Source organism: Corvus moneduloides, chromosome Z (assembly GCF_009650955.1).
Source record: "Corvus moneduloides isolate bCorMon1 chromosome Z, bCorMon1.pri, whole genome shotgun sequence".
In the NCBI taxonomy this organism is placed as follows: Eukaryota; Metazoa; Chordata; class Aves; order Passeriformes; family Corvidae; genus Corvus; species Corvus moneduloides.
In genome coordinates, this window is record NC_045511.1 from 65,860,863 (window position 1) to 65,881,734 (window position 20,872).

The following is a 20,872-nucleotide window of genomic DNA, read 5'->3' on the forward strand; positions in this document are numbered from 1 at the left end:
TTCTTTTTACGGCGTCTCTTCCAGGAGGCAGTTTTAACCTCCTTAACTTTTGAGGAAGTGACATAAGGTTTTACCCACTTGCCTGGGATCCATCTCAGTCCTTGAGGGGTAGATACACTGGCATACCCACGTCCCCAAGTTACAAGTTTGTACGGTCCTTGGATTTTTTGAGTCTCTGGGTCCCGGATCAGGACTTCTGGATTTTCCTGCAGTTTCTGTCTCCTGGTGTTCTGGAAATGACGATAGATGGGAGGGTTTGGATCCTCAAAGGTGCCATTCAGGAAGTTTATGGTAAACAGTGCTTTGCTGAGTCTGAGGACAGGTGAGTTAAGTTTGGTGGTCCCTGATTGTTGTAGCAGCATTCGCTTGAGGGTTTGATGGGCACGTTCAACAATGCCTTGTCCAGTTGGGGAGTGAGGAATACCTGTAACATGTCGAAATCCCCACTGCTGACGAAAGTTTTTAAACTCCTGGGAGGTGTAGGCAGGTCCATTATCAGTTTTTATCTCCTCAGGTATACCGAGCACAGCAAAAGCTTGGACAAGATGTTTTTCAACATCCTTAGCCTTTTCACCTGCATGTGCAGAGGCATACATAGCACCAGAGAAGGTATCAATAGAAACATGAACGTATTTTAATCTCCCAAATTCAGGGAAATGTGTGACGTCCATTTGCCACACTTCACCACTATTAATGCCTCTGGGATTGACCCCCATGCCCAGTGATGGAAGCTGTAGCTTCTGGCAGTTGGGACATGTTGCCACTATTGCTTTTGCTTGTGTCCGCGACAGATGGAACATGCGGATAAGAGCAGGAATATTTTGATGGTACATGGCATGGCTCAATTTTGCTTGTTCAAAAACTTGGGGGAGCTTTGGTAAGTCGGCTGATAGAACTATGTCTGCTGGCATAGCCAGAGCATCAGCTCTACGATTACCTTCCGCAATAAATCCTGGCAGGTTTGTATGTGACCTCACATGCATGACAAAATAGGGATGCTCTCTGTGGGAAACCAGATAAATTAATTTTGAGAGTAAATCATAAATTTTCTTGTTTGAGATTTCTTTTAGGAGAGCATGCTCAGCTCTAACAGTTACTCCAGCTACATATGCTGAGTCTGTGACCAAATTAAAGGGTTCTTTGAACCTCTCAAATGCTCTAACGACAGCTGCTAATTCAGCTACTTGTGGTGATCCCTGGATTACCTCAATGTCAGATTCCCACTTTTGCGTCTTTGGATTTTTCCATGTGACCGCGGACTTTTTACTTTTTCCTGAGGCATCAGTAAAAACGGTAATCACATCGAGGGGTTTTCTACTTTGAATCTCTCGAGGGATGAAAGAGAATGGCAGATTAAACATGTCATGTTTTGGGTAATGATTTGAGATTTGGCCTGAGTAACTATCTAATGCAAATTGTAAATTTATATTATTTTGGAGTAGGTGATCTAACGCGTCAGTTGTTACAGGTAAATAGATGCTTGCAAAGTCACATCCTGCCAGGGTGCGGAGCCTTGCTCTGCCCTTCATGATAATTTTTGCCATTAGTTCTTGTGGCTGTGTGATGGTTTTAGGAGGTTGGAGTGGAAGGAATACCCATTCAATTATGATGAGGGGTTCCTTCTGCTCTTTGTCCCACTGAAATATGAGGCCATGAAAGCGTGGTACCTTCCCTAGAATGACAAGCTTAAAGGGTAGGGAGGGCTGATACCTGTGAGCTTGTCTGGTGGAAATGAGCTCTTGTATCTTTTTGAGAGACTGCCTTGCCTCTTCTGTCAGGGATCGAGGGGATGCTGGACCGCCTTCCCCTTTTAACAGGTTTGCAATAGGAGCTACATCCTCTGTGGTGAGTCCTAACCAGGACCTTAAATACTTCAGTGTCCCACAGATCTGTTGCACTTCCTCTAATGTTTTTGGGTTATTATTAATGGTGACAGGTGTTGGGGTGATAGAGGTTTCTGTGATTTTGAGTCCGAGGTATTTCCAAGGGCTTGTTCTCTGCATTTTTTCAGGTTGTAATTCAAAGCCCTTGGCCTCTAGGGCCTCAACCACCATGTTAAGTGTCTGCTCGAGATACTGATTATTGGGAGCACACACCAGCACATCATCCATGTAATGCAGGATGATGGCTTTCTCTGCTTTGGCACAGATGGGAGATAGAATTTTAGCAATATACTCTTGGCAGAGAGTTGGGGAATTTTTCATACCTTGGGGAAGCACAAGCCAATGATAACGTTCCATGGGAGTTTCACGATTAAGAGATGGTACAGAAAATGCAAATCGGGGGGCATCTGCAGGGTGGAGCGGAATATGAAAGAAGCAATCTTTAATGTCAAGAACAGCTAAATGCCAATGTTGTGGGAGCATTGAAGGTGATGGCATACCTGGTTGAAGGGGTCCCATGTCTTCAATAACCTTATTAACTTCTCTAAGATCTTGGAGTAGCCTATATTTGTTCTTTCCCGGTTTTTGTATTACAAACACGGGTGTGTTCCATGGGCTGTTAGTTGGAACTATATTTCCTTTAGCCAATTGTTCAGCCACTAATGTTTTGAGTGCCTCTAAGTTTTCTTTTTTTAACGACCACTGGTTAACCCACATGGGTTCATCTGTTTTCCAAGTTAATTTATGTGGATGGCACTCTGCTTCAGTGGCCTGCAAGGGAAAATTTTGATGTCTAGGCGTGATATCAATTTTTGTTCCCCACTGAGACATGGCATCCCTTCCCCACAGGGTGAATTTGGTGTCTAGGACATACGGACGAAGTGTCGCTATTTGTCCTTCAGGACCTTCAATTTGGATGGTGTGTTTGGACTGCTTTGCAATTTGGGTACCTCCAATCCCTTGTATGATGCCCTGAGATTGCAATTCCCATTGCGTAGGCCACTTATCAAATGGAATGACAGACACATCAGTACCTGTGTCTAACATTCCCATTATACTGATTTTATGTGATTTGTAACGGAGCTTACATTCTATTACAGGTTTGTTGTTTCCCAAAACCTCAGTCCAACAGATGGCTGGGATATGACCATCTGTGGGCAGGTATTTGGGCAGTGGAAAGGCCTGTGCAATGACTTGACCTTTAGGCATAAAATACGGTGGATATATACATTGTACCATTAGGTTAGAACACCCGTTCTGATCCACTTTCATCAGTGTGGGTGTAACCTCTATCCCAGCAGGTGTTTCCCGAGTGTCCCCAATAACAAAAAGGTATGTAAATTCTGGAATGTCGTCCACATTCTGGAATGAGATGGGTATTACAGTCTGTTTGTTGCTGTTGAAATGGTGTGTTTCATCACAGGTTACCTTAAACCTGAGTCCAGAAGTCCAAGTTGCTTTGTCTGCAGCCCTATTTATGTCTGAACGCGGAGCTGTTAGGACGCGTTGAGTCGCTAGTTTCCCTGCTGTTGACCTGGGGAAACAGTCTTTGGAGAGTTTTTATCAGCAGTTATAATCGCTCTGCAATTGCGAGCTACATGTCCCTTTTTCTGACAACGATAGCATACAAAGTTACCGCGCGATTGAGTTTCTCCTGTACCTGTAACATTCTCCACAACCTCCCCAACCATCCCCACTTTTTTCAAAAAGGGAGCAGCTGTGTTCAGCTGCACCTTCTTTGTACAGACTTCGAGGATGGATTCAACAGTAGGAGGAGGATACAGCGGGAGAGTGAGAATGACTTGTTTGCAAGCATCATTCGTATTAACTTGGAGAAGTTCGAGTAGGAGCGCTTGTTGGAGGTCAGGATTAGGGACCTGGGAAGAGACAGCTTCGTACAAACGGTTATAAAAGTGAATAATATTTTCATTTGGCGATTGCTTGATGGTGGTATAATGAGAATTAGGAGTTTGAGATGGTAATAATGTTAAGGCCTTTTCAGCAGCACGTGTGATTTCAGTAAGAACTGGACGAGGGATAAGCATTGCTTGTTTTTGAGGATTTGCCATATTATTGTCACCAGATAAAAGATCTAATGTGATATAATTGTTTTCAAAATCCAGGTAATTATCTGGAGTTTGCCACAAAATTTTTAATAAATCAGATAAAATTATTTTCCATTGCTTTTTCCACACCATAAAATCACCAGGTGTGAGAAGAGTTTGCATTAATGTAAGTAAATCATGAGGTACAAGTAAGTGAGTTGCAAAAGTAGCACTTAAAAGGCTCTTAAAATAATTACTATGCATTCCAAACTCCTTACTTGCCTTGCACAAATCCTTAATATCAGAATAAGAAAGGGGTTTCCAGTCAGGGTTAGCTCCATTGCTAGTACAAGAGAGTGTAGTAGAAGCAGTTGGAGTTTCTTCCTGGTAGCCATGGGCTCCCGGATTGAGAGGGGCAGTCACAGGACTGTGGGAACCTGGGGCGGGACAATGGGAAGCAGGGGCGGGGAGTGGAGGGGCAGGGGCGGGGAGTGGAGGCGGGGACACGGCCGGAGGAGGGGAGGGGTCGGGGGCGGGGTTGTGGGAGGCAGGGGCGGCACTTGAGCCGTGGGCGGGAACAGAGGGAGGGGTGAAACACGACGCTGTGGGGGCGGGGTCGGGGGCGGGGTCAGGTTGTGACGCAGGAGTGGGAGGGGATGGGGACAAGAAGGGATTTGTGGGATGGGGGAGAAAGGGATTGTGGGAGGTGTAGTTTGGAGAGGAAGGACCATTGCGTCCGCCATTACTGGAGACAAACAAACTGGGAGAAGCGCGGTTGGGGGGAGGGGTTTTTTCCTGGCCTGCGAGCACGTGGCAATGGCCGTCCCTGGGAACAAAGAGATCGGGGGAGAAGGGGTTTTTACGCGCGCTTGAAACATGAGGGCTAGAAACTGGGGAAAAGGGAGTGGAGAAAAGGGGTTGGGAAGGTCCTGGGATGGGCTCCGGATTCCCATCCAAGGCAGGGTGCTGAGGAAACACGGGTGAGCCAGGAGGACGATAGCTCTCCTGTGCTGAGAAGCAGTCTGCTCTAGCTGTGTTTTCCAGCGTAGGGGAAGAGGGGTCCGGGACACAGGGGTTGGAAGAGGGTGTAAGGGAATTAACACGGGGGTTTTGCAGTGGCTTTTCATGTACTGCCTTTTTATCCGGCAAAGTATAACTTAGTAACAGGAAAGAATTTTGAAACTGTTTCATCTCCTGCACGCCTCAGAGAGGAGAGTTTTCTCCCCACCTTATCCCAAAATTCAGCAGATCTTATGTCTTCGGAGGTCAGATTAGGAAAGTACTGAAAAAGCCATTGTACAAAAGATTGAACTAGATTTTTAGGGTATTTATGCCCAGTTAAAGAAAGGTAACTTTGAACTTGGTGGTATATTTCTCTATGGTGTGCAGAAACTTCAGATCCCATTATAAATGCACCACCAAACCTCAAACCCCAACTCGCCAAAAAGGAGGAAAAAAAAAAAGAGAAAGTTTGCACCGGCACCAGCTTAAGACAGGAGCCCCTAAACCAGCAGGGAAATACTCACCAGAATTCTGGATTTATCACAGGAAAGCAGGTCCGGAGGAAAAAAAAAACGCGAGAAGGGTCTTCTGCTTTCCAGCCGTTCCCTCGCCACGTGGCGTGGGGGAGGGTACAGGCTGAGGCTCTGGGCTCGATGTTACACAAAAAGTAACACCTCGCCACACAGAGCTGGCACAGCAGGACGTGCAGAGCTAACTCCAGCAGACACAGCTGCCGGGACACCCTGAAAATCTCTCAGAACCGGAGTTCAGAGATAGCACGCTGGGCGCCAAATGCGGAAGGTATCTTTTCAGCTTTATACCGGCTAGCGCTTGTATTTCAATGCCTTAGAAAGCCTTGAGCAGCCTTGAGAGGTAGCACGGGCAATCTAGCACTTTAGTAGCTCTAAAATCGGTACCTGAATCAGCTGCAGAGCAAATACCATCAGCAGAAGCAAAGAGGGAGAACTATAGCTCCCTGCTCGCTCAATTCCCTGCGGTTAGAAGCCTTCAAATGAGACAGACGACCAGAGATGTTTACAGGAAAGTAGCTGAGCTGAGAGAGAGCCTTTGCCTCCCCTCGACCATCTTTTATTAGGAGAAGGGGAAAGGGGAGGACTGGGGGCGGACCCGGGGTGAGCGGCCAATGAGACACTGCTGAAGAGTCTGAGTTACATTTGGCTTTGCCCGCGCTTGGAACAAAGGAGCTCAGAGCACATGTCTTTGGGAGAGGGGAGGGGAAGCTCAGAACAGGCAGCAACAATGCAGATGTAGTCTTCTAGGAAATTCTATCTGATTTTGGTCTTAAGGTCTTTTCTAGATGATAAAGGAGAGAGTTGATGAAAAATAAAAAAATCTGTATCCTTTCAATCTAAAATCAGAGTGAGATTATTTTTTTCCCTGCAAATTCTTTCCTCTTTCTTCTAAAAGTAAGAGAATACTGACTTCATGTTTTTGATGGAGGACTTTGCTGACACAGTTGCAAGATTGAATTATGATATCAGAAGTGCCTGAGAGGGTAAGTTTTAGCTTTCTAACCCCACCACCACAGTGATGCCTTGAGAGGCCACCTAAAACCAGTGAAAAAATAGAATAGTAGAAAAAAAATAAGGGGATAAAGGTAGGTATTTATTTGAAAGGCCTTCAAAGTACCCCCTGGGGCGCCAGAGGCTACTGCCAAGATGGACCCCAAGATGGATGACAGGTCATGAGTTCTTCACACTTTTATAGGTTTGGTTCATTTGCATATCAGGGTAAATTCTCCAATTAAAGCTTCAGTTAATGATGTAGCTTCCCCAAGCTTGCCCCTCCTTTCAGAGGCTTTGGTTTACATTTTGGGCCTTGGATGGTCTGAGTCTCCTTGGAGAGCAGGCCCAGAGAGGCTTTGTTATGTCTACCTAGCACGAGAGAGCAGAAGTTAACAAGCTACAAGAAACTTCAGAGTTACACACTAGGCAGTACAGGATTTGAAAAATATGGAAGTTAAAACCTAAGGAAGAGGGATAACTTTAATCAGATTCTTCAAAAAGAACGGTCAGAGTGCAGAGTGTTGTCTTCATGACATATTTTTAGTTTGGTGGGGATTCTTTTTTTACCTCCCCAGGTATTCAGGATAGACAGTGTTGCTGATTAATCATATGGCCATGAAAGTGACTGGACGGGAATTGGCATCATTGACATAATCCAATTCAAAATAAAACCTGATAGGTAAAGGTCAACAAGAGCAAGTCAAACCAGCACCCTTGGTTAAACAGGTAGGTTGAAATAGCCCTTCACTTCTATGCAAGAGGAGCATCCTGGGAAAAGGAACTGGTAATTCTAGAGTAACTAAGTCAGCATGTTACTTCTCTGAAAGCATTACGGTCTAAATAAGACAGACTCATTCAAGCCAGTTCCATTACAGATTAATTTTTGCAGTGGTAGACTCCAAAGACCTCAACCCAGGTGTCAACTGCAGGTATAAATATATACATTAAGTCAGTGTCCCTGGCACTCGTAAGGAAATGCCCTACTTCACACCTGCATCTTATTATTTTACTTTAGATAACTTTCTATTGTGACAGTGAAGTACAATTACACTCATTTTTTCCACAGTACATCAATTTTTTTCCACTTACACTTTCACAGTATCTAAATAAGAAAATCTTAAATTACCCTGGGACGAACCAGATGAAAGGTCAGGCAAAACCAAGAATGGAAGTCACACCAAAACAGAAAGGCTAGTTTGTCTGACAACAATTTTCCAAAGGTGTACATACAAATGGATATCTCTAAATAAGCATCCTTTCTGGCTTGCAGGTCGAGAGAAGTGAGGGCAAACTCCTCAGAAATGAGCCGGCAGGTTTGGTAGTTTACATAACAGAAAAATAAATCAGACTTCGGCTGTGGATAGAGCTCCACAGAGGCTGACAGAGCAGATATACCCACAGAAGGAGGCGCTGCTCGACCACTTTCCACACCTCTCAGCGGCACCTCCAGTCGCGCGCGGTCCTCAGCTGCGAGCCAGGATCTAAATGTCTTGAGTTATCCTGAGATTAAACTTCTGGTTCATTTTTTAATGATTTTTCCGTGGACCTTAGTCAATGGTTTCTTCTGGATTATTTTTATAATTTTAGGAACTATTCTGGTGTCTGCCTAAGCTTTTAAAAGAAACAATGACTGTCACTTGAATATGGAAAGGTTGTTTAGCAGACATGGCATGTTGGTGTGAGAAATTTTCTTCCTTTCATCAGCTATTGTCAGAAAATAAAATAAGTTCCCTGGCAAAATCAAATTGTCAGGTAGAATTTAGACTATGTATGCTGAAAAATTACTCAACCCTTGACATGAGAGAGAGAATAATTCTTGAAAAGAGAAAAATCTCAAGTGCTTTGTCCAATAGTATTCCCTTAAGTGGCAGAGTCAGACACAGCTGGCATAGTGAAGTTAACTATTTATTTTTCAGTGGGTGCAAAAAACCCCAAAACAGTTATTAAGGAATCACAGGAATTATGTCTGGGACTCTTCCTTAAAACAGGGCTTTCTAATCCATAGGTCTTAATATGTTCTCTAAAAGGCCAGTGCATTTGTTTGTTGAACTGAAACTCAAACATATTGTGTCTTTCCCAAAAACTCAGAAATAAAGCTGCTATTAAAATCCTCCTCCATTTGAAGGAGCTGTTTTTCTATGCTGCTTTATTCTTCCTTTTTTGTTTGTTTGCTTTTGTTTCCCTGTTTGTGTTCCTGAGAAGTTTAGCTTTGAGTTCTCGTCAGAGATGCTGTGACTCAGAGCAGTGATGGCATTTTGCTTTCATTACCTTGCTTTCTTGTTGTAGAAGGCCAACATACGTAGGCAAGGAATCCCTGTACCAATCATTATGTTGAGTGTATATATTCCTTCAGATATAGTGAAGAGGTGTTGTGGGAACATTTACTTCTCTGCATTCTTAAACTTTTCATATGCTTTGACTTAATGCTGAAAATCACAGTCTTTTAAAATGGATGAGCAATAGATCTCTACTATAAACTCAGTCTCTCTTTCAGGTACTAATCTGTTTATACAGCAAGAAAACCAGCAGTTTTTCTGCAACCTTTACTACCTTGCATCCCTGGGCTAGGAGATAGATAGGCGGGATAAATTTGAGAATCCATGTCCTATTTCTGTGTTATCACTGCCCAGCTCCCAGCATCAAACCATTACGTCTCAGCTGAGGTTTTCATTTTACTCAGTAATTCCACCACTGAGAAGGATGGACATACACAGAGTACATGCATGCTTGTAAGGAGTGGACTTTAGACCCTGAAGGAATTTGTTTGCCAGGAACCCACAGTGCACAAGTGGGTGATGATGTGAAAGAGGCCATTCAATTGGCAGTATCTGTAAGATGTATTTTGTCATGGTTGTAGAACATGATGTCATCTGAGCATTACAGCCTGGAGGGCCTTGTTGTGTGTCACTCTCACTGGATGCAGTGGCAGTACCTATTTCTTGCATCTCTGAAAATCAGACTGGGAATCTGCAGGTCTGCAGGAGGAGGAACAGTCTGTGTTTTATTCTATGCATATCATGTGCTGCAATGACAATCGTATGGATAAATTTTCCACTCTTAACTGGTGACATAATTGGTAAAAAACCATAAATGGAAGTGTAAGGCTTCCACAGTGTACATGAAATAAGTTCCTGCTAAATCAGGCCTTGACAACACAGTGCTTACTTGGCTGTACAAACAGCTCGTTAAACAGAACATATCTATCTCTGTCACACTGTCTAGCAAGATTGTGGAGACTGCACACTTAATTTTACATAGAGTAAGATTAACTAACTTATTTTCAGTTAGAAAAAGAGTATCACACACTTGACAGTGGCCAAAACTATTTGAATAAACTTTCTGCACCATTTGGACATTTTGGAGGATTTTTTTTTCACAACAGTTGCTTTTTCTCTTACGTTAATGATTGAAGATTGTCCCGGTTCCTTTTCTCAATCCTTTTCTTCCTTCTGGTTTCTCCTGATTAGACGGATAGTAACAGGCAATTTCTTAAGTCAGACCTGACTTACACAACTTCACAAGTTGCTGGCATAGCAGTAAATCAGTTATCAATCACGAGAAATATGTTTTCAGGGATTTTTTCCGGTTTGGGCTTTGTAAATCAATTTTCATGTAAGTTTGTGTGAAAATGTTCCTTAAAACAAACACTCTGTTTCACAGTAATTACAGACTTGCAGCTGTAGTGAAATATAGCCTTTCTGGGGATTAAGTAAGATTTCCAGAAAATAACTTGACTGGTATCCATGAGATCATAGATACTACTTCTCAATAAAATTCTGCAACAAGGGAACTAACTTCCCTATAAGAATCTTCCTATCCTTCTCTGCCTTTTCTAGCATAATAGAAATGCCTGCATAGAAAAACTTTGTGAGCTGAAAGACAAGACAGATAAAGTCAGTCAAAATATCTACCAATTTTTTGATTTTATTTTCTCTTTTTTTTAAACTCCTAAGTAATTTACATTTTGAAACAAAATCATTGCAAGTCAAAGAAAACAACGTGGAAAAAGCTTCATTTGGAAGCACAGGGGTTTAAAAGTGTTTTTGTTCTTATTGGCAAAACAACATATTAATTGAGTTGCAATTTTCGAGTGGTTTAAAGAAGCTGACATTTTATTTTTAGAACTTTTTTGTTTCAAGAGCACGGGTTAACAACTTACAATAAGTGTATGCCATTCTTCATATGATAACTGCACTACAAGAGGAACTGGAGTATCCAGCTCCATGGCAGAATGAGAATTTGAACTTCAAAATATGGTAACATGGCGAATGCCTGAATTAATTTTGAGTATCCACATTTCTACCTCAAACACATACTACATGAAACAACTGTAAAAGTATGTTTTTGTCTAAAACTCAGGTATTATTCTAGTGATGAATTGTGAGCTCAATGGCAAAACTTGCTTAGTTAATGGCACTTGTTCAATTCTCCTACAACATTTGCAAGCCAATACAAAATATTTTTCCTTAACAGAAAGGAAGTGTCAGGTCCAGTGCAATTTCCTGTATGTTGGCATCAAATCAGAGCTGGGCTGGGCTTCCATAACCTACCTTCAAGAAAATCCATTAGTATTTTCTGCCATCTTGTAGAGGCAACACTTCAGGTCACCAGGTCAACTGAATTAAAAGTAATTGTGTGGGTATAAAGGGCTTCTGTTGCAATGGGACAGACTTCTGTCCTTCAAGCCCACACAGGCAACAACCCAATGCCCAGCCCAGTGCATGACAAAACCGGACTTAAATGGACAAAGGCACCAGTACAATGCTGGTAAAAAAACATGGGCAAGCACAAAAATTATGCATCTTAAAGTAATTAATACTGCTATGTTGTCACAAGACAAATGAGTTATGGTAAACATTTTAAGGCTCAGGAATTAAAAAGCTTTAAGAAACAAATAAGAACCCAAGTAGGGGGTGAAAATGTTCCTGAACGACACTGCATATGTCAAACCATGTTTCTAAAATTGGCATTCAGAAAGCTAATTGTTTTAGTTGGAAACAGAACAAATTTAACATGTATCCTGTCACTCCATTAAGTTGGTTTTTATTTTAACAACCTTTAAAAAACTCAGTCACAACAGAGTTTGGTAATACTAAGAATATATTTAGCTGTTGTTTTCCAAGAAGACATTCCAGACTTTTAATATCCCAAACTGATAATTATTCATTTGTTGAAGATACACACCAGTAATCAGCTAATGCACTGCAATACTAGCCATTTACAGAGACCTCCACTTCTCACTGACATCTGCTGAGAACAGGACTGCTTGTGGGACTTGTATTGCTATAGAACAGAAATTGAAGCACTTATCCATGGATAAATGTATCAACATAATGCTAATCTGGGTGCTGGGAAACTGAAGAATTTATTTCAAAAAGTAAAAACATCGTTCTTTTTCTTCAGCTTTCGTCCTAAAATGTTCAGGCTCTCTACATTAACTTCCTCATGCTTTGCACCGCCACTGAGAAGGCTGATAATTTATTTTTTAAAACAAAACCTGAGGTCCTTCTGAAATAGTATGACTTAATAACACTGAGTTTTGCAAAGTATTTCAAGAATCATAATGAAAGAGGGGTTACATAAAGTTTTGGTTGGACTTACCTAAAGCAGAGCTTGAGTTTGAACTAAATTTACAGTGCTCATTACAACCCATTACACTTCTGGTAGTGCCTTTGTCAAGGCAATGCTTGAAAAGACTGTAAAACACATTTTTTCATTACTGTACATAAATTATATGGGTGGAGACAAGCAATTTCGGAAAATTGTCACTCTTAAATACACATTCTGAGAATGTCAGTGTTTGCAGAGTTTTTAAAATTGATTCAAATTAATATATTTTCTTCCAAATGCTGAACACATTTCCTCTATCCATATGAAAAATGCAGTCAATTCTTTATTTCAAAGACTATCAAATTTCTTACTTTGGTCATGTGTTTTCCTTTATTTTGATCTTATCTGTTCTTTGTAATGCTTTCCATCTTTGCTGCTGTTTCCTTGTTGGGTACTTGCTATGGTAAATAGCAGTTATCTGATTTTATTTCAGCTTTCACTAAGGCACACTGTATGTCTTGGTTTCACTGCTGGCAGTGCTCAATATTATTTAAGATACAGCTACCTCATATAAACTGTGCCTTGTTTACATTAGGGATATGAGAACTGGCATTTCCACAGGGCAGATTTTTTTTCTTTTTGCTGTTTAAAATGCATTCTGAATCAGTACAGGAAGCCACAACCATGACTACAGGCTACGAGGTCTAACAAAAGAGAGAGACGAGATTACTGCTTCCCTGTATGTGCTCTGGCCCTCTGCTGCTAAAGGTGTTCTCCCAACAGAGCTAGAATTCTTGTATCTGCTTAAATGAATTACTTCGTTTAAACTAAACTGTTGGGCCTTGCCTACTGTAGAGTGTTCTACTGTGATGGCAGCCATCCCTGCAAAAGGGATGTATGGGTAGCAGAAAATTAAATTAAACTGTCATGCTCTATGAACCACTAAAAAGCCTGCAGAAATAGGGCTCAAAATCATGACTGAGTTCCTCTGGTTACCATTCATCAGGTGACTCTCACTGACTCTTAATGAACTACTGAACGAACTATATAATGGACCTGCAGCCTCTGTAAAAGACGAAAGCATTTTACACCATATTTGCCTGGCCACCTCTTATTATTGCAGCTAACACGTTGCTTTGTTGAACCGTAACACTCCACTGGGCTTCTGAGTGGTGTATGAGCAGACTCCTTTGAAGAAACCAGAAAAATGCCTTACAGAACTATTTTTGCCTGCTCAGATGCAGGTCTACACCAGGGATTTCCTAAGCACAAGAATGACATCGAAGTTACACGACTATTTTTCCCAACTCTCCTACCAAGAGAATTGTCCTGGCAAAAAAGTGCTGTGTGGGCCCAGTGTGAAAAGAGCATTTGGATGGAAACTTTCAGCTGATGTTTGACAGTCACAGGCATCTATAAACACAGCCTTTATACTGGGAAATGTCAGGCATCTTCACAGTAGCTAGTGCCACCGCCTCTGCATTTCATTTAAACAGAATGAACCCATGAACTAAGCCTTGCCATACATCTCTATGAAATACCTTGGTTTGTCATAGGGAAAGGCACCTTGAGAGTCGGCCTTACAAAGAGTGAGCCTGGAGAGAACGCTTACTTAGCAAGCCCCTGCTCAAGTTTACTTACTATACAAAAAACTTGCTTTTGAGCAATACAGTAAGGAAGAAAAAAAAAAAAAAATCGATTCCCTTTGTTCGTGCTTTAATTGCCTGCTCCCTTGTTTCCTCGCCTGGGACAGTACCACTGCCCGGCCTACTCCAGCCGGACTCTTCGCTACATAGGGGCGCTGCCCTCGGCCGGAAGGTGCTGCCGCCGTGCCCGGGGTCCGCGGCTGCCGGGGCCCGCCGGGGGTCGGCGGGGGGGCCCGACGCTGACAGACCGTGATCCCCCCGAGCAAGTGTGCGGCGCTGGCTCGCCCGCTCCCCGCTGCCTCCAGTTACACCCCTGGCAGGAGCCCGCGGCTCTCGGCTTCGCTTTCCAGGGTTATTTTTGGACGGGGCCGCCGCATGCTGATGGCAGCGGGCTGGCGAGCCTCGGGCGCCGCGGCGGGCAGCGAGGCGCCGACGGGGCCCTCGGCGGGGCGGGCGGGGAAGGGGCGGTGCGCACCCCGCGCCCGCCCTGGCTCCCCCGCGACGCCGGGCCCCGCCCGGCGAACGCCTCTGGGCTGCCCACGGCCGGTTCGGCAGCCTGCGCCAGGGCCGCCGCTCCCCAGCGGAGCCACAGCCCGGCGGGCGGCAGCCGCCATGGAGCGGACCCCCATCCCCGTGCTCACCGTGCAGACGGCGCCCTACGAGGACCAGCGCCCGACGGGCGGAGGGGGCCTGCGGCGGCCCACGGCGCTCTTCGAGAGCCAGCGCAACTACCTGCCCAACTTCGTGCAGAGCCTCCTCTCCTCCGTCGACCTCCGCGACCGGCAGGGCTGCACCATGGTGGTGGGCAGCGACGGCAGGTACTTCAGCAAGACGGCCATCGAGATCGTCGTCCAGATGGCCGCGGCCAACGGGGTAAGCGGCCCCTCACCCTCCCCGCCGCCCCTCGACGGCCCCTGCGCCCCGTCCCTGGCAGCGGCACCCGCGCTCTGCCCGCGCCGGCGCTCCCGCGGGAAGCACGGGCAGAACCTTCCAATGTCATCACCCGGACAGCGCTCCAGACGCAGACGGAGCCCGGAGGAACTCCGCGTGCGGCTGGATGTCAGCGCTGTGCGCGTCAGGTGCCCGAGCCAGCCCCACACGTGCCGGTTCGTGCGTCCGCTGGGCTGTGCCGCTGGGCCCTGGAGAGGTGATGGCTCTGTCGGGGTGTGGCGGTGGGGGTGGTGGCAGCCTCAGGAGACTGCCAGCCGTGCGGTGCTGTTTCACACCTTATTCTAGAAGGAGGAAGGCAATGGGAGCTGAAACACAGGGTTCACTCTGCAGGAGAAAATGAAGCAGAGTTAAAAATAGGTACATGGGAAACAAAGGTATCAGACATGCATCTGCTGCTCAGGATATTTTAAACATATTTAAGGAAAATTGTATTGTTGAAGGAAGAGGAATTCAGCATTTTATCTACATCTTAGGAAAATAATAGTTCTTTTCTATTGGTCACTTGCTAACAAATTGTAAAATACAGGAAGACAACAGTGGCAGAAACCTGTGGTCAGACGGGACACAAACGTTTCTTGTGCAGTTTTGAAAGTAGGAAAGAACTTGGGAAGAAGACTTATGTCTTCTGCTAGATACATGCGTGTGTGGATGTCTGTGTACAGAAAGCTGGAAACACCAGATAATGCAGGCTTGAAGTTCCGCTTCAAAGCAGAGTTGAAACTGCTGTCTCTTGTTGTGATGCCTAGACTGATCCTCTAGATTTGGCAGAAGGAGTGATATAATTTTATAGGGTTTCTTTTTGTAGGGATTATTTTTTGCAAAAGCTCAGTGCTTCAAAGGCAGTGCTTTCAGAAGATCTTTCATTTTGAAATGAATCTTTATACGTGTTTGAATTTTCCCTGCTGATTTGTTGTCATGTACAAGCTATATAGACCAGTCAGTCTTGTATGAATAATGAATATTTTAAATTTACTTCTAAAACATGTTCTCAATGTGCTGGTAGTATCAAGCAGATGCTGAGTGATGTCTGAGATGTCAGACTGACTGTCTTACATACCGTCTGCCTAGTGCAAAATCACCATTCATATAGGGACTTGGCAGAGGCCGGGGTTTATGTGGCCCAGGGTGTGGAAGGGCGCTGGGGGGTACACTGGTGGAAGTGGGGACAGTGGCAAGACTGGCACAGCGGTTCTATCTGCAGTGTCAGGGAAGGGAGCATGCAGGGAGTGGGTGTAGGGCAGAGGAAGTGGGCTGGTGTGTGGGGAGTTGCAAGAAAGGGGGACAGGTTGCGGAGGAGTGCTGCTCCCTAGCCTCATTGCCCATGTAGCTCAGTGGAGATAGTCTCACTGATGGAGTTGTACTTGTTGACCAGGTGAGATGAAGTGCAGCAACAACTAAAGCAAGAGCCTGGCAGAAAGAACTGCACTGCTGAGGCTGAAGTTCTTGCCTGTCCTTGCATGCTGGTAGGAGCTACAGGAATGGGTTAGTTACAGTGCAGGGTGACCACAAGGACTGACGTACTGAAGAAGTTAAGGGTTTAGAAGAGCAGGGGCTTCTCAGACAAGTTATGCTGACTAATTTTTCCTATCAGCCTGCCTCCTTCTTACTGTCACATGCCCCGTCTTCCTTGAATATCGTTCTGCCCTCAGGAGATTTCCAGTTTGACGTATTTCTGGCACCGTGCTGTAATAATTCTTCCCCTTTCTTAAGTTACTGCAGGTTTCTTAGAAACACAGTTTCTCCCTAGTGTCTTCTGAAGCCAAACCCCAAACTCTTCTGCTCACAGTTCTCACAAAGATCTGAATTCACGCATGATTATCTTGCTAATGACACAGTCCTCAGAAATTCAGCAGCCCAGCTGGTAGGGAGCTACTGAAAGGGCTTCCCATTTCCATGTTCTCATCCTCTATTCTCTTTGTAACGTCTTCACCCTGCTCACCCTCACCTCTGTTTCTCTCAAGCACAGTGTAAATGTATAAGTCTCATGTTTACTTACTTAGTACTATCTGTACGTGTTATTTTTTGGCTGTTAAAATACACCTGCTGGGAAAATATCTAAATCTACTTGATAGCATTGCTTAGTGCTGTGCTATGTAAGCAGTGGGAGAGGAAGAGAAGACTCATGAGAGCAAAAATCTCTCCCTTTGGATGAGGTTAGTATCATGAGAAATCATGTAGCCAGTATGACAGTGAAAGAAGTGAACTGATGGTAGGCTGGATCAGGTAAAATGTGGGGAAGGCTTGAAGGTGCATTGAAAATGTTCAGCTGCCCTGAGTGCCAGGAGAGGAATAGCCACACAGTGCTGATAAACTGAACTTTAATCTCCTTCCTGGAAGATACATACCGAGTGTCATGGTTAGTTGTGCCTGCTGAGTACAAAAATAAAAGTGATTTTCTATTATCAACTGTAAATGGATTGCCCTTTAGAGTTGCTAGGTTCCTCTTGTTCTAACTTGGTGACTCATCCCACATTCCCCCTGTGCTAACAGCTTAGCACGGTTGGCATAGGCTCTGGTACAAGGAGTGAGATGAGGTCCCCTGCTCAGTCAGCTGCCAGTGCTTGGTCTGCTCATCCTGGGTGCTGCTGGCTCATGCCCTCCAGCTCAGGGCTGCAGGTACATGCCCCACAGCTGCAGCCTGCACAGCTTTCCCATGCTCTGCAGCTGCAAGCAGCACATGCTCCACCAGCTCTGTGGGGCACAAACGCATTTGGGTAAGGGAGTGCACGTCATGGGAAGGTGGGGGAGCGTGAGGAAGGCCGGACAGAGGTCCTGTGCCATTCTGGGTTGCAACAAGCAGTTTGACAAAGTGGAGTGGTAGGAGAGTATCTGAGGCTCTATTTCTCTTCCCACCTGTGTCCTGCCAGTAGTAGTGTCTGTCAGCCTTAATGTCTGGAAGAACTGAGGTAGAAGGCTCCAGCAGTTGCAATACAGTTCCTCTACGAATTAGATGCAAATATTAGACTCACCAGCTAGATGGAGTGTCTCATTTTTGTTGGAAAGTTTAGGATAGGTTTAAATGAAAAGCTGTTGTTTGTGAGTCTCAGTGGCAGGTGAGAAACTAATGATCTTACACTGAATATGGAAAGTCATGACAACATGCTAGAGAGATTGCAGAATATTGATAGTAATGCTGTAGAAGTTTGAGATGGCGGAGAGTTGAGTTTTCTGGTTGTCTCCTATGTAATACCATATTGCTTTTATTTTCCATGGCTTTTCATGCAAATCTTGCCCTCCCTCCCTGGCTGTGTGTGATACTTACTTTCTTCTACGCTGAGTGTGGTTTTCAGTCATCTTTAGGATACTGTAGTAAAAGATAGAGAGGCACAGCCCCAAGTTGTTCAGGATGTAATCTGCTTGCTTCATGTTCTTTCAAGTATAATTGACTGAGGCATATGAGAGATTACTGGGAAAAAGAATTTAAAAAGCATTAAGTGACTCCATGGTAATCAGCTGAATTGTCTAAAAAGGCACAGCTGCAAGCAGTAATATTGCATAAAAGTGTTCTTATAAAGTACTTGTTAGGGTACTTTATTCTTTCAGCTGTAACTGTTTGTTGAGGCTCTTTGTTTCTGCTGTTGCTACTAGAAGTACAGTGACAAAATAGAATGTGGCATAGGGACACAGTATTAGAAGGGATGTTACATGCCTGTGATTTTGTAGCCATGCAAGTTTTTGAATTCCAAAGATAATTTTTCCACGCTATGAAATTGTCCAAGATTTTCAGAAGGATATTACTGGAACTTTAATTGTGAGTCAGTGTGTGGATAGAGTTTGGTTACTGTTTTAGCCCAGATTGCAAGAAGTCTGTAAAATCGGATATTAATTAAATTAATTAAAGAAATAATTAAATGCTAGTTTAGTATTTGGTTCAAAATGAAGAGATTCTGAACCAGGAGAAGATGACCTTGTGCATTCCTGCCACCAAAATGAAGAAAGCAAAGGAAGATGGGTAGCACATTTACACCTCTAAGGCCTACACTCTCCTCAGGGAGTTGTGTAGAAGTACTGATGACCTTAATATAAGGTGAAACTTTATAGTATTCCCTGCAAATAAAATACCAATGTATCTTATGCAATTTGATTTGCAGGATCCTTAATTTAGCATACTAAAAATTGCAGTATTTCTATAGTACAGAAATCAGCATAATAAATAATATTTCTATGTAGTATAGAAATAGTAGCATCATGACAAATGCTTAAGGCAAATCAGATTGTTCATATTTATATTAATATTTGGCATCCAGAAAAATGGAAAAACCAGTTTGTTCAACATCTGCTGAATGGGAAGAAATTAAATATGGTGAAGAGATAGTCCTAGGCAATTTGTGCATTGTGAATAATTTAAATATTCTACTAACTTTTAAAACTACAGGTGTTGTGCATGAAGACAAAAACTAAAACTCACTAGTTTAGATTTGGAAATACCAAAAACATGTTTGTGATAAGCCTGCATGCAAGCATAAATGCATTTGTACTTGAGTACCTCCAGATAGATTGTGTGGTTATTTTCAAGTATTTTTTAAAACGCTATCGCTGTCATATTCCTTTTGTTTACCCATACACAATACTGTTTTAAGAGCTGGCACACATTTCTGACAGCTGTATTTGGAAGATTGAGTCATTGCTCTAGCTTTCTACATGCTTCATAGTTTAAAAAAAGGGAGGGACAATATTCAAAACAATCGATTTCAGGTTTTTTTTAAATAGTATTTTTCTTTCCATTATAATTTTTTGCTTGTTTCTTAACTTCTTAGCTCTCCTGTTTTCCAGCAACATTCCATAGGCTTCAAAATTATCTGCAAAAACTCTGAAAAGAGAAGCAGGTAGACAAACAATCATTCTTTCATGAGAGCTTGAGGTAGAAATCTCAGATAGAGTGCACATTTTTTAAAATTTGAAAGCAGGTCTTGTGATTCTCAGTGAAAGAGAAATGGATAGACATAGTTTCTGATTGGTGAGAGTTATCAAAAAAGTAATTTATGCTTGCAGTTGAAGTTGATAATTTCTTTGTAGTCTTAATTATTAAAATAGTTCACAAAACCAGGTTAAATAATCTCTTAATCCTTTGCTTTTCTGAAGTTATTTGGAAGCACACTTCTAAGTAACCATTAAGGTCCTCACGTGAGTGCCCAGAAGAAGGTCATCTGTATATGAAGGAACAGCTCTTCATGGACAGGAGGCAGGTAGTGACACCTCCTGTGTTGCTTTGCCACACAGACTGTAGAGATACCAAATCTCCTTCAAACTAGAGAATGAAATTCGAAGTTCAACTCCTAGTCTGTTTTTAGATGGGGAGTGGGAGGGATTCAGTGTTCCGCGTCTCCCTCTGCCTCCCCTAACTGCCCTGCACCTTCCAAACTACTACTCAGTAGTGGTGGTGGTGAGTGGGCTGATTTTACTTTTTTTTTTTGTATTGATGTTATTGAGAAACTCCAAACTTGGACAATATCCTTTTAAGCTCCATATACAGCTGCCTCAGTTCTCATCTGTAACTCTTAACCTCTCCTTTTCCCCTTGCTTTTTTTTGGTCTTCCTGTTTCCCAGAAATTGGAACTCTTTTGTATTTCTTTGTAAATACATTTCTTGTTGGCTCCTAGATTATTTATGTTAAGCTGAAACTGTAGTATTGGTGTAGGGGATGAAGGCATGGTTTTGAAATTGGAACCTTGCAGTGGAACTGCATGTAATACCAAACACATTGAGTCAGTGTTTAATAACACCACCTGAAAGGTTTTCTTTTATTTTAAGAATGGTGGGAACTTCCCCTGCTCAGCTGTGCCCTGGGAAACACACCCTGTTCATTTGGAATAGCCAAGGAGTCACTGATGGCTGAAGGAGGTGCAGTGCTTTTTATGGGGCAGAACATCCAAGGGTGTCTTGGCAGCAGAAGTGTAACTACAAGAGACTGCAGGTCCTAGTGTGGAGTGATACTTGTGATTGCACTGGAAGGCTGCCCTATGAAAGGCAATTCTCTTTCTGTTCTCTTTCTATTATAGTCCCAGCCCTGCAAATGTGTCCACAGAGTCAGCCCTAAACTGTGCTGATACCTGAGGGGATTTGCTGATTTGCAGGGTTACCTGGCAAGTTTTGGTTGCAGGATGACAGCCTAGTATTACGCTTGGGAGCTTTGCAAATCCCTATCATTGCTGTGCTCTTGCTTTGCTGTCATATCCAGGTCACTGGGGTTAAATGTGCCAGGATACAGTATTTTTTGTCGGTGCTCAAGATTAGCATGCAACCAACTCATGTACGTATATTTCTCTGCA

At 43.5% G+C, this 20,872-nt stretch overlaps 1 protein-coding gene across 1 annotated transcript in view; it reads left to right on the top strand.

Annotated features, from left to right (window-relative positions):
• Positions 1-14,174: 14,174 nt before the first annotated feature.
• The window catches only part of PGM5 (phosphoglucomutase 5), an 82,337-nt gene continuing 75,639 nt past the window's right edge, over positions 14,175-20,872 (top strand). Inside the window, exon 1 of the mRNA XM_032096606.1 lies at positions 14,175-14,525. Coding sequence (XP_031952497.1) covers positions 14,265-14,525 — 261 coding nt within the window. The 5' untranslated portion in view covers positions 14,175-14,264. The remainder of the gene's footprint in view (positions 14,526-20,872) is intronic.